Raw genomic sequence first — 13,946 nt, 5'->3', positions numbered from 1 at the left:
ATATTGATAGGAGCGGTTTCTTGAAAAGAACGCAAGTTCTTTTAGAAGCTAGCGCACAATTATTGCCGATCACGAAGATCTAGAAAATGGATGTCGAAAATTTTCACTTTTTTTGTATGAGCCATATCAAAAATCATAAGACACAGATTTCGCCCATGAATGAAATATCTATTTGCGCGATAAGAATCGATTGGCGTAATTAAGTGAATTCGATGTAATACCGCGTCTCGTAAGAGAAATGTCCTCCGTCCAACGCGCAGAGGATTTCATCGATTGCCAACCTTATTAATATTCATAGACATTGACGAGGAGGAGCAGGAGAAGCATAAGAAGCGCCCGGTCGTTTGACCGCGAGAGATCGCTCAGGTGCGTAAATTTTGACCGTCTCCTTGATAATCAACTCGTTGACGCAATAAATTCCGGCGAGAGATATCCGAATATATTAAAAGAAAGAAAGAGAGGGAAGAGTGAGCCAACTGTAGCGGATGTTTTTCCTTTGTTTCCAATTATGATTGAGAGCAATTCTGAATGGTTTGTTGTAATTTTAGACTCAAAGAAATATTATTTAAGAGTATACAAGAGTTGAATCTAGAGAGAATAAAAAATTGTTTTCTCATCCTCGAGAACTCAGAGATGCTAGGAAATTTTTGCTTTTAATGTACTTTCTTATTTTATTGTTTAAAAAAAAATCTATTCTTTTTCTTATACAGGGTGGGTTTAAATGTTCCGCCCATTCTCTGAGACATTTTATAGGAAATTTAATTCTGAACAAAAAATTTTCTATAAACATGGGTTGAAAAATGCTTCTTTAAAAAGTTAGCGCCCAAAAACTTTTGATATCACGGTTATTTTATGCATTTTTATATATTTTAAATATCAGGGTTTTTAAATGTCAGAGAAAGTATACGTTTTTTAACAAAAAGTACCAAATAAAATATTTGTAAAAATATGTATTATATGCAGAAGTGACTATCTGCACGGAAAAAATATTAAAGTAAAAATTATAATATAATTTTTATCATTGTAGAACATTAATAAGAAAGGTCATATCTTATCTCAAGAATTTTAACATTCGCAGCTCTTTTGCGCGAAGTCTTCATTAAAAGACATCTACCGTATCATGATTGATAGATCGCCAGTAGATAATCGATGCGACAAACGAACCAGATCATCGTATTAATAAAGGCTGCATCGAATCGAATCCGCGTCGGCGTCTAATAAATAAGTCGTGGATTCTCCGCACGAAAAAGATATGAGAACTGAACACAAGCGCCTACGCCTATGTCTTTTCTCTATTAAAGAACCGATGTGTTGATATATTTCCTATGTCTTTCGCATAGACTTCATATACATTACATGTAATTCGCTGCATATAAAAGAATCAAATTGACATTAAGAGTCGTAATCGCTTTCTTAAAAATTTTAATATCGTTTTATATACATGAGATTATATGAGAAACGGAGGAGATGTCATAAGTTTTAAAAGAAATAGGGATTTTGCATTTAAATATTTCGTATCGAGAAAAAAAAATTTTTAAGAACTCCAATGATACTTTAACGATGATGCTGGACACGTTCGAGAGAATCGGAGAAGAATCGCGGCGAAACATGTGTATGCCTAATCGTAAACGTAAACAAAGCTCGGAGAGCACCGAGAGCGTATATGGATTGCGCGATGTCTTTTAATGACAGTCGCACACGGTGCATAAGCCGTAAATGTTACGCCAAGCCAGGGGGATTCGTGTAATAGCCACTAAAAGCGACGTTCGTTCTTTTATGGATCGTAAAGGTCGGGATATTTGGAAACTGCTCGCCGGATTAATCAGATTTAACTTAAAGAGAGCGAAGTATAATCGTGCTTTTCAGGCATATCGATTAATCCCTAAAAGTAACGAAGATCAATTCGATTTTTTTGACATCCCATGAAATCGTAAATTCCTCGCAGCAAAATCATCCGGCACATATCGAACATATTTTTTTTTTTTTTGTAATATCTTATTTATTTTTACGGAGACAAAATTAATAAAGTATATGTAAATTAAATAATGTCTAAAGAAAGGATTTAAAAATTTGTTCAACATCGTTATTGAGCCGTTCATTGTGCATGACTCGTATTGAAATCGGAACGTTTCGGTTTACCCGGGTAAATTAATCCCCTTTGGACGCGCGCGCATTGTCAAAGCGATGAAAAGTCTACTCTAATTATCCCTCGTGTAAACGGAGCCTCCCGTCGATTTCTCGAGAGACGAACACAACGACGTTGCTCGTAAACAATGACAATAGGACCTAGCGAGCGAAGCCCAGGCCCTCATGATGGCCGCCGCGATCCGTCGAGTTAATTAATCGCGCCGAACGATCTCCATTGAAATGGAATCTGGATAAATTTTCCGTACCGATGCTGCCGGGCCGCTATATAGCATGTGGGCATTATCTTTACGACCTCTCAAAGAAGAGAGGAGACGTCAACGGCGGGGCGGCGGGCGGGGACGCATGCGCGAGATACCGGCGGCTGCACCAAAACCGGAGAACCTGTTATCAGAGAAACAGTGGCTGGGCCAATTATCATGCGGGCGAGATTCGTCTCGTCTGCCCGAGTTGTCACCCTCGTTCGTTCTGAATTTCAACCGTTGAATACCGTCACATCCGCGTTCACGTGTTGAATCGCGGTTCTCCATAAACGAGCCGGACTTTTAAATATCTTTAATTATCTTATTCTCAGTCTCCGACTAACCGAAAATTACGATCGTGTCCACATATTGTCGATCTAGCTGTCGATGTTGATGTAGGTTGTGTCCTATGTGCGGATAGGAATAATAGGCTGACATGACAATGCATTTTGCACGTAACGTGTTTTCGATACGCAGTGTTTTTATCGTCTATTAAAAGAGTGTCAAGACATGTAAAGACAGCAACCAATTCGATGCGAGATTAAATGCAAACGCAAGTCATCCGGGAGTGACTTTGAGAAAATGCATCTCCTTTCGCCTTCACTCTTTAACAACAACGCGGCTGGAAATTATTATGTGGCGCGGTTTATAAAAGATATTGCGCGTTAATCGCGCGATTGCATTCTCCATCTTCGAAAAATTTTCAATTTGCCCGACACCCTTGTGACGACATATGATCATGGAAGACTGGATGTACACTCTTCGAGGAGAAAGCTACCGTTATTATCAGACTGCAAAGTTTGTATCGACCCATTAAGAAACGACAGCGATGATTTATGAAAATCGACGGACACGCTAATTGCCTGTCGATATAATTTATCAGATGGTGTTTTTTATATCCGCGCAGACGCACAGGTTTTTGCTTTGTGCGCGAGGAAGCGGGCTAAAATAATTTCGTCAGTTGTAACGAAACATGCGGCTGCTTAATCGCGATACGGCATAATGAGGCAGATTCGATGCTTGTTCCTGAGGTAAGTCTCTATTAACTATTTTCATAAAAAGCCTTACGATCCCATACATTATTTTTATTATAAAAATAAACGATAAAAACGGGCCATTATTATTATTAAGAGATTATTATTATTATTATATTAGATAAAATACATCCTGTTTTTCGATGTAACAAAAATTGCCAACGACGGAGAATAAAAAAAAATCTTCTTGACTCTTCCCTATGACTGTCATTCATAAGAAATTACGACTGTCATTTTTTATCTAATCGAAACTTTACTAAAAATGCTCGAAAGTAGACTGAAACGTATAACAAACATTATTTAAATCTTTTTTAACCGATATTTTTATTTGCGGCTATGACGTTTGACTCTTATTAGCCTCTTTTTATTGTTTATTTTACATTATATTATCGAGAGGCAATTTCTATTTATTGTCACTTTATTCATATTTATTAATGTGAATTACTTTATTCGTTAAAAAATTCGAACAATATTATATTTCATATATTTACCGTAAATCGAATAACAATGACATTATCGCACATACTATGCTGTGACGATAGCGCACCGTATCTCATACGTTTATTGCACTCGCACTTATCAGATAATCAAAATAACATTATCGCGCTAGTGCTCGAAATCTTTGCGAAAAGGGATCGCGTCATTCATCTCGAATGTTGGCTTGGCGTTTCGTCCTGGCGCGCGAGGCCCACGTTTGCTTTCGACGCCGTCATTTTCTCCCGTTCTCACGATCTTCTCGCGTCTCTCCGTATACTCGTGTTGCTCCTCTTTCGATTTCACTCACGTCGTTTACCATCTCTCCATCGCGTGGCGGCTCTTAAAATCATGTATTTCCGTGACCGGGTAGGCCGGTCCTTTTTTTTTTCTCCATTCTCCGAGTTTCGCCGTCTGCGACCATCTCATTCTCTTCCCTTTAATTCTCTCTCTCTCTCTCTCTCTCTCTCTCTCTCTCTCTCTTTCTTTTTACCTCCGAGTCCCGGTGTAACAATGGCTGCCCTCTAATTATTGGAAGACCGCGGCACTTTAAAGAGATCCCGAGAGCCCATCACGAGACTTCGTTTCGTTCGCTCCTTAAAATTTCTTTTTCCCCTTCCTTATATTCTCTTTCTCTCCCTCTCTCTTTCTCGCGTCTGAGACGTCAGTAACAAAAACAATCAACATAGCCGATTTGTTTGTGGAAAATTAGTTTTTGTCTTACGAGAGCAACTATCACGAGTCCTATAGCAGCTGTTGGTTCCTCGTCAGATCCTTCGAGAGGCTCTATAAGACGCGAGAAATGAAGGAAATGATGGAAATCCTTTGCACCCTAAAGTAATCCTATAATTTAGGGGGAGATGCTTCATCTTTTAGCGTAAATATATTAAACAAAATTAGGGTCTCCTTCGTTATTTAAAATGCAACCGTGGATGAAATAGCTTCGATTTTCTAATGTTAGTCTCTTCATGTGACAAGCGAGCGAGAAATTATGTCAACGATCCCGAGATTATAATGAGATCATCGACGCTGCTCTCCGCAGTTGGCGAGAAAGAAGGGAGGAACGCCACGGCGATAAAGAGAAAATATCGGCTCCGTCGTACAACGAGAAGCGCGAGCCGGAATGGGCGTAACCCAAACGGGCTCTTGCACTTGTACCTGTTGCTCGTTGTTTCCTATTAAAATACTCTCAGCCGACCCACGCGGGAAAGGAGTCGCTCTTGCCTGCGCGTTGGTAACCAATGACTAAGAACGCGACGGAGAGCAGTCTTTTCCACCCTTTCCACGCGGTTCTTTCTCTTCCACGTTCGAAGGGGCTCCCTCTCTTCAGCATCGCTCCAAAGAGGCCGCCTCTTCCAAAAGAGACGCCTAGAATCAGATGCAGCGTTTCCGGGTGAGAAACTCGTAAAGTCCACACTTTCTCGTTGATATATGCTTGATTTATGAGATTGTAATTTCCGGTGTAGGAGATGGAAAATCATAAACTTTCTCGCGATTTTTTAAATTTATCACTTTTGAGACGTAATTTTTTTTTTAAATATAATGTAAGATTCTATTATTTTTTTTTTATCGAAATATGTCACTATTAGTCGCGCTTTTTTAAGATAAACTTCTCAATTAGCTCTTTTCTATTCTCTCTTTTTTTGTTACGTCCTAAACAGGATTTATTGTTCGAATTTTGCTGCTTCCCCCATGCTTTTTTGTTGTCCTTTCTTCTTTCATGTCATCTTTTTGTGAGTTTCTATTAGCGGTTTGTATTTCGGGCAGATGTTTGTAGGGTACAACGTTTTCTACACGCTAGCCAGTTTTGGCCTCTCGGCGGCATTGTATCCACCGAGATATAAAAGATTGGGGTAGAGATTCTTTCGGGCTCTTAGAGCAACGACACTGCGACTGGAAAGGTGTTTACTCTATTTGGGACAAGCCGCTATCTTAAGAGGATAGAAGTGAGTCGAAATTGTTCTGAAAAAAAAAAAAAGAATGTTTTCCCGAAAGAAAGTTTTGACGACACTGCTGATTGCTTTTCTTTATAAATTCATAAACAAAACATAAAAGCACTAACCCGTTATTAGTTTGTCTAGACCTGACACTGCATACGGAGTGAATTCAAGATTTTTCCGTGACTCTTTCTTTTTTTTAGGGTTTTGTGGGGGAATCTTACAGGTTAAAAGGAACCGGTGAAGCTATCCGTCTTAATAACTTCGTACTTTTATTTCGATACGTCCGACGAATAATGGAGTCATAAAGCCTAATACGAGCGTAAGGTTTTTAGACCTGTACGACTCGATTTGGAGAATCTCAGGTAATTTATCTAAGGGCGGCGCATTCAAGAAAATTCCCTTGAACTTTGCCGCAGGTATATAACGTATACAGGTTGAATTTTCGTGATAACGAGAATAGAGGACGTCGGTTTACGAAAAATAAAACCGCGACATCGAACCGTGAAGTGAAAAAATGATGTTCATTATTAAGAATTAAAAATTACCAAAAAAAATTTCTTTTTTTTTTGTTATTTTCTACTGATTTATTGATTTAATAAAAATTGCATACGTGCAGTATATTTCGCGCATCTGTAAAATCTGACATGAGAAACACGTGCAGCGTCATAAGGTTTCGTGTGACAGCATTATTGCCGTGACAGTATTATTACTGTCACATTATTGTTTCTAAAACGTCGTTAATTAAATCGTCGTTGTAAATTACCCGTTGAATCATCGTGAAGCTGATGTTTTATTAAAAGCGCTACAGCGTGAAAACTGCGCGCTCAGAATTCACGGTGGGCTATAAACATTTTTACGGTATCCGCATCTGTCGTTCGCGATGAAGGAAAGAAACGCGAGAAAGGGACGAGCTGCGTGTAAGGCAAGCATAAAACGGGAATTCACAATGAATCCGTATCGGTTTTGTCTCCGCGTCATTCTCCTGCTCGTGTTTTATGTACATCCTGTAAGCGCATTCCCGCGTGCAATCGTGACGCAACGCAGTTTCCGGCATCGCGCTATTGTTGCCGATCATTAAATTATATACAGTTATACAGAAAATTATAATTATGTCAAATCATAGGCAATTCTACGGAACGATTTATATAGATTCATAGAGGTCATAGAAAAAATTCAGTCCTCACACAAATGTTTTTTTTTTTTTTAGCTGGTCGACTGCATTGCTCTGCTCAGCCAGACGTGATTCCTGTCGTTTGTCCGACTCCCATAAATAAAATGATAGAGCAGTATTGTCACACAGCAGTATTGTCGTTCGCTAACATTTTTACAATACATTTACGTGTAATTCCGAAATTATAGAATTAGAGGAAGTGAAATAAAGCAAGAGAAGATCTGTGTGACTGATAATATGAGAGAAAGACACATATCTTCACAACGTGATCCAGAGTCGGAGACGATATTTCGCACCAGATATCTTCGTTAGATTCACGTCTCTTTCCTCGAAACTCGTGTATTTTCCATAGCATTGCCCGGGATCATGGTGATCACCTTACTTTTTTTTTCTCCCCATCTTGACAGCGCCGGATCGTGCGAGGCATACACGGGGGACCCGACACAGCGAGACTCCCTTAAAACCGAAAACATACGGCATACAATTACGACGTAATGATATATAATTAATGGAATTCGCTCGAAGGCCCCCCCATGGTTGTTATATGGCATGCTTGTTTCCTCGAAAAGCACGGGGAACTGCGAGTCCATATAAACGCGGAGGGAGAGGGAACTCGGTGAGATCCTCTGAATAAAATTCTCATCGTCCGCATCTATATACTTTACTCATCGTGTGTACATATATATATGTATTTATCGGTCGCGATATTCGCATGCCACGAGACTATAAAAGAGCAGAAAATTACCAAGATTGCAACATACGAATTTCCGATGTCACGAACAGCGCCCAGGCGGCACCGGAAACTTCCCTGATTGCCGAAACGTGAAAGAAAAAGAAAATTCGCCCGAATATGTATGTATGTGTATTGATCGCGTTTGTTTATTATTTACAAATTATTGTTTTATCTTCGACACTCTATTTATCAAACACCAATCATATATTCAACGCGAATCGATCGCGTTTGTGATCGATTCGTGCAATAAGATGAAATGATTTGAATCCCATTCCTAAAATTCCCTTCCTCGATGTAGGCAACAAGACCGCTAGATTTTGAAGATATATCCCTCTCTCTCTTTCTCAGGTAGTATCTCGAACATTTTGTTCTTAAGCACGTCAATGTATACTCGCGAGCAGCATCCACACCAGACACACGCCTCGTGCATCAAGTTTATCTTAAATCGATCGGCCGATCCATCCATGAAATAAAATACATGTCTGTGATATCTCTTTCGCATTGCACTTATCACTGTTTCTCAGTAAAATTATATCATGCTATAGAAACAGCATACTTTGTCTCGTTTCCGTCTTTAATATTTTATCTCAGATAACAGAAATAACATAAAATATTTAGATAATTAGCGATGTTTGAAATGACTTGAATATGTATGACTAATAAATCTCGCATTACAACTCCATGATATTCTCGACATTGTCTTACTTTAAAATTGAAGTGATCAATTCGTTCCATCAATTTCGAGTGCGCAGCTCATAAAGCTTTCCGTGTTATAATTTGCGAAACTAAAACCCACGTATTTGAAGTTAATAAATTCTAAGCACAATGCACAGAGAACGTAAACTGAAAAAAAGCTGTAGCACGATGCGATATCTTGCTTTCTGCCGGGCGTAGGCGTGCAAGCAGTCAATTATCTCGCTCGTGCCGAACGAATTCAATTAATCGAACGATTCAATCGGATTCTCAGACAAGCTTTAACGTGAACAATTAAGATTCATCTGCATCTCCGTGTATACTCTCCTTTTTTGCTCCACAAAAAGCAAAATTTCTAGTCATAATCTGCCAAGTTAATTATGCTGATATATAAAACAATTTGATATTCATTTTATATACAATTTGTATCGTTATTTAACAAAATGACTCAGTTATTACATCTATTATGTAGTCGGTAACAAGATTCTTCGCGATATACGAGCGATTGACATATGATCGACATTGCAGGATGTAAGTTTCTCTTTATTGCATTAAAAATCCATATCTCTTTTATCGTGCGGGAAAAAAAAGGATGGATAAAAGGCTCGGTGTCCATTACTTATGGCGAACATCGCGGATCAAGGCACTAACAAGGGCTCGCGATATTCTCGCATCTCGATCATCATCGCCGCGCTATCTGACGTGCCATCAAAAAATATTTAACGCGGCAAAGAAATGCAGTGGCGGTTTCGCGGATATAGACATATGGCGATCTGGCGTTCGAGAAAGCATCGGCGGGCGGATAACTTTCAAATTAAAGCAAAGGCGAGGTGGCCGGCGAGTGGCGAGCGAGAAGAGCAGATCGGGAGGATATAACGCGCGGAGGAGGAAATGAAATGGAGAAGGAAAGCGAAGAGCAGGAAGAGAGTAAGAACGAGGGAAAAGAGCAGGGGAGTGACAGAGAGAGAGAGGAAGAAAGACGAAGAAAGAGATAGAGAGAAAACGAGAAAGAAGCACGGGCGGTGAGCAAAAGAGCGAGAGAAAGAGGGATCGAGAGGAGGTAGAGATCGTAGAGGTAACATCGTAGAGGCTGTGGGACCCGATCCCAAAGGTAGGAGGACTCGAGTCGTGGCCGAGGCCAGTCCATCGCGGGCCCTCCTCTCGACCGAACACATACGCGCTTTACTTTCTGCCCGCTCGTTCAAATTCCCATGCGCCGCTGCTCTCATCGTCGAACTCTCCGCCGAGCTAAGAGTAACCCTCCTGGTGTGGCTGGCTGGCTGGCTCCCCAAGTGGCAGGAGCTCAGTAAGCCCAACGCGTTCGCGGTTGCCCGTAGCGCCGATGGTGGTGGTGGTGGTGGTGGTGGTGGTGGCCGTGCCGTGATGATGGTAGTGGTGGTGATGCCGGTGGCCGGTGGTAGTAGTAGTAGTGGTGGTGGTGGCGGTTACCTTGAGCACCAGGTTGTATAGCATACCTTGCACAGTTACCCTCTGCTCTAGTTCCCGCGCGCGGCCAGTGTTGTGCACGCGACACGAGAGCGAGTCGACGACGATCCGCGATAAATCGAATCCGATCGGCATTCAATACGTACAAGATTGCTCGACGAGTGTTTCTTCGCGCGTTCCTTCTTTGTTTCGCATAAACGCTGCCGACCCTTCGAGAAAGTTTCTGTCGCCTCAGAAAGAGAGAAACATAGGCGATGACATCTTTATCTTTGCGGGATCAAATGATGAATAATGACGCGCGGAAAAATACGACTTTGATTAGGAGCGATGATCAGTGAGGGAAGACGATGACTCTCGCGGGTGTTGATTCGTGGAACGCAGGTACGATCGATTGCCTGAATCGTTGATCGCGAAACAATTATTGAACGGCGCTGATCGATCCAAGTATCGAGAAGTGTCAACGAGCCATATCGCCGATACCGAATGCACGTAGCGCTCTCCAAGTATCGAGTCGGGATTGAAGAAAAAAAAGGAAACACCGGACAGGAAGTGGCGCAAAGGTGCCTCACGAGGAATATTCTTTGCGCCGCTTTGTTCGCGACGAGGCGCTACAAGAGAGTCGACGAGGCGTAGATTCAAAAGGACTGACACGGCAGAACAATAAGACAACGAGACAATAAGAAACCGGTAGCGGAGCTCCTCTCTTCAGGAGGGTGCTCTTTGAAGCACTAGAATTCCTCGTTCGGTACAAGCAAACCAACCGACCAAATGGAAAAACGAAGAATAACTACGAAGCGATGCGAAGCGAGCGCATCTCTCTCGTGATTGCCGGACGATCGATCACCGGTTTTTGCGGTTTGCGCGATCTCCTCACCGTCGGAGGAGAGGATCGTTAAGCGTCTCACGCGGGAGTGATACCATGACGATGAGCCGGCCGATAAATAATCTCGGCATCGAAATCTCTTAACGAGACGATGACGACGTGGATCCTCATCGCGATGATAATCGATCGACATTGTCGCGTGAGAAGACTGACCAAGAAGATCGTCGTGTCTCGGCGATAGCGTGAGCCGCGAGTATCTGCGATCTGCGGCGACAATCGGCAGCTCGAGTATAAAACACGTCACGCCGATAACGACTTGGTACTTGGTACTTATCTTTTTTAATTAGTACCTTTTCGCTAACGAGACCGACGTTCGCGCGCCCATTAGGATAACCGATTCGCCATATCTTCTCGGATAAACGCGCCTACCGGATTAGGATAGTCGACTTTCTAAGATCGAGTCTCGTCCGCGCTTTCGATCGCGCCTCATTAAGGAAAATCGAAGGTGGATCTTACTTAAAGTTACATTCCACAGTGATTCATCTCGAAGACGAGGAGCGCGTGCGTCGACTACGTTTCATCGTGATTGCGGCTGTGACCGCCCGCTGATCGAATTCACGGATCGCGGGCCCTCTCATTCCGAGTCTGATCTTAATTATCGCCGATGGAGGTTCCATTCGTGGCACGCGATCGAGAACGTGTGCGAGAAACGAATCGTTTCTACAGCCCAACTTAGTCATCGCGAAGAGAAAAGAACGCGGGAATCGGGAAAGAGTATTTGGAGACTGTAAATACTCTCTCTCTCTCTCTCTCTCTCTCTCTCTCTCTCTCTGTGGTGCAGTGCGGTGCGGGACGAGGGTGTTAAGCGCTCAAACACTTTAGAAAATCCAAATGTTGGCTCTACAGTTCGGATCTTTCGCACCTGTACAATGCGCGCGGCTTTGTGCCTCGAGGTGTTAACGAGTGATTATAGCGATCGGAATTGTGACAAGAGACTTCTCATGATGTCGCTGGAGGATGGTGTTGGTTAAACACCAAAGACAAAGTTTCGTGTTATAAAATACATCTCGTCGAGTTTGAAAGAAAAGGAGAGGAGGACTGTGGTAATTTGTCGGTCGGAAACTGCACGCACGACAGGATCCCACACCGATTCGATTTGACAACGGAACGGGGTCGGCCCCAGTTCCGTATGACCGAGGCTTCCGGTGAGCGTCGGATTTATCCTCGGGTCGTCCGACCCGCCGTTGCTAATCGCGGAAGCGTAAAACTTTGTCGCGTGCACATCCGCTTTTTATACATTCAATAACAACAAGGTGATTGTGATGTAAGAGATGCGTTTCGGCGATATCGCGACAATCGCGATAGCCCTTCTCATTTTTGGGCAAGTCCAGGAGTCACGACGAACAAGGTGAGAGAAACATTTAATTAAAATTAAAACAATAAATGTCATATTAATATTAACGATAAATGTATAATAATAATCGAGAATATATAAATAATAATCGAGAATATATAAATAATTAAATGAATTACGCAACGAGACAAGTTCAACAATCGATTGACTAACAATATAGTTTCATCTTATCTGTCAGTGATTTTCGTATTACAAAAACTGCGTACGTTTCTAAATTATATCGTGTCATTAGTAAAAATGTTAATTGAATTAGTCGACAAGGCTAAAAATTGCAGCAACGATCGCGATCGTATCCGAACAGAAATAAAAAAAAATTAACAAACACGGGGGCACAAATCAGAAAGGAGATTCTCGCGAGGTCGCGACACGCGTGACGCAGACACGTGCTGAAAGGCCGTCACACCTCGTCAAAATCGAATGCTCGCGCTGCCGTGATAAAATCCGACGAGCCGTACGACCGGAATTAATTTATGCATGCGACGTCAATAGAGACGTGAAAAATTCCGAAATCTAAATAATGGTTAACGAAGCTACTTTCGATGAAAGAAACGTCAGAGCGTCGTGATTTATTACAAGGATGTTTAAAGAGAGAAAAATCTTGGTAAGAAAACTTGCTCGCGTGATGTGTACAAAACATTTTGCAACATTAACGAGCGTAACTTTATGGTCAGGTTCAGCATTGAAAGGTGCGTATGAATTAAAAAGATTCATATCGAGAAATTATTTATATGTTTGTTTGTGACCTTGTTTTCAAGTTACAATACCAGTTTTGTGATTTAATAACGCGAGACACTCCGTATATACGCGATCGTTCCTTCAGCTGAGTTTCCTCGCGATCGTTTTCGCGATTAGCGCACAATTTCGTTTTATATCGAACGTTCATGGACTACTGTCTCATTCATCTCAACGGAATTATCAACACGCATGTATAATGACGATAACGCGATACTTTACGAGATCGCCGTTAACATCGGATCTAACGAGCTCCGATCTGCGCGATAAATCCGTCGCAAATTGCCCGAAAGCCTTCGAAATGAGTGTCTTACCGTCATCATATAAACGGATATCGCGCGTACATATTACAGCGACGATACGATTGAAGGTAAGGACACTTTATCCAAGCGTCGCGACATTTCGCGCGTATCTTTTTCCCTTTTTTTTTTTCTAAATATTGGTATCTGAAAAGTGGAATAGAAAGTATCAACCGTGTTATAGACTCGAATCGCAATCTGCGCGACTGAATCGGTCCAAGATCGATTAGCGATTAACGGAGGCGATTGGAATTTCCGCCGTAACTTAATACCCGGTTACATAAACCCTCTAATGATTTAATATGCGCAAGAACGACCGTCATTCGGGACTAATTACGGATGCCGAACAAAATGAAACGTTTATGTAAACCTGGCACGTAACGCGTGATTGCGGAGCGACCGAATTTAATGTTATGTTATTTAAGTACGAAACGGCCATCGGGGGAATCGTTCGTTGCGTTTTACGAGCCGCTTCGCTATCGAGCCGCGTAATGAGCGCGTTAAGTGAATGAATGAAGAAGCGGCAAGCAGATCCGAGGCCGATCGAGCAAACGAGATCATTTCGATCGACCAGGCGTACACATCCCGTGAAAAAGATAAAATCATAGCAACGGAAATGAAAAGGAACGATAGAATTCATTTTAATTCCACATATTTAGACGTAGAAGCTACTAGCATAAAATTTCACGATTGTCAATATTCCGCGATATTCTTATATAGTTCTTTAAAAATTTTTGATGAAGTATTTATGATAAAGTTGTTACTAAAGGAGAAAATATGAAGAAGTGTTTTTGACCGAA

General features: G+C 41.7%; 1 protein-coding gene and 1 long non-coding RNA gene across 4 annotated transcripts in view; one reads left to right on the top strand and one right to left on the bottom strand.

Moving 5' to 3' along the window:
• The first annotated feature begins 2,178 nt into the window (after positions 1 to 2,178).
• LOC126848065 (protein Wnt-7b) overlaps positions 2,179 to 13,946 on the top strand; it is a 52,931-nt gene continuing 41,163 nt past the window's right edge. Inside the window, exon 1 of one of the 3 annotated variants that reach the window (XM_050588602.1) lies at positions 2,179 to 3,418. In XM_050588602.1, the coding sequence (XP_050444559.1) occupies positions 3,390 to 3,418 (29 nt within the window). In that variant the 5' untranslated portion in view covers positions 2,179 to 3,389. Of the gene's footprint in view, positions 3,419 to 9,211; positions 12,110 to 13,946 lie in introns of those variants that run through there. The other 2 variants (XM_050588599.1, XM_050588598.1) reach the window with 2 other exon arrangements.
• The window catches only part of LOC126848069 (uncharacterized), a 46,317-nt gene continuing 39,697 nt past the window's right edge, over positions 7,327 to 13,946 (bottom strand). The window contains exon 4 of the long non-coding RNA XR_007687205.1: positions 7,327 to 7,462. This is a non-coding gene — a long non-coding RNA (uncharacterized LOC126848069). The remainder of the gene's footprint in view (positions 7,463 to 13,946) is intronic.

The sequence above is a fragment of the Cataglyphis hispanica genome, chromosome 3 (genome assembly GCF_021464435.1).
Source record: "Cataglyphis hispanica isolate Lineage 1 chromosome 3, ULB_Chis1_1.0, whole genome shotgun sequence".
Lineage (NCBI taxonomy): Eukaryota > Metazoa > Arthropoda > Insecta > Hymenoptera > Formicidae > Cataglyphis > Cataglyphis hispanica.
The sequence above is the reverse complement of the archived record's forward strand: the minus strand, read 5'-3'. Positions and strand labels throughout refer to the sequence as shown.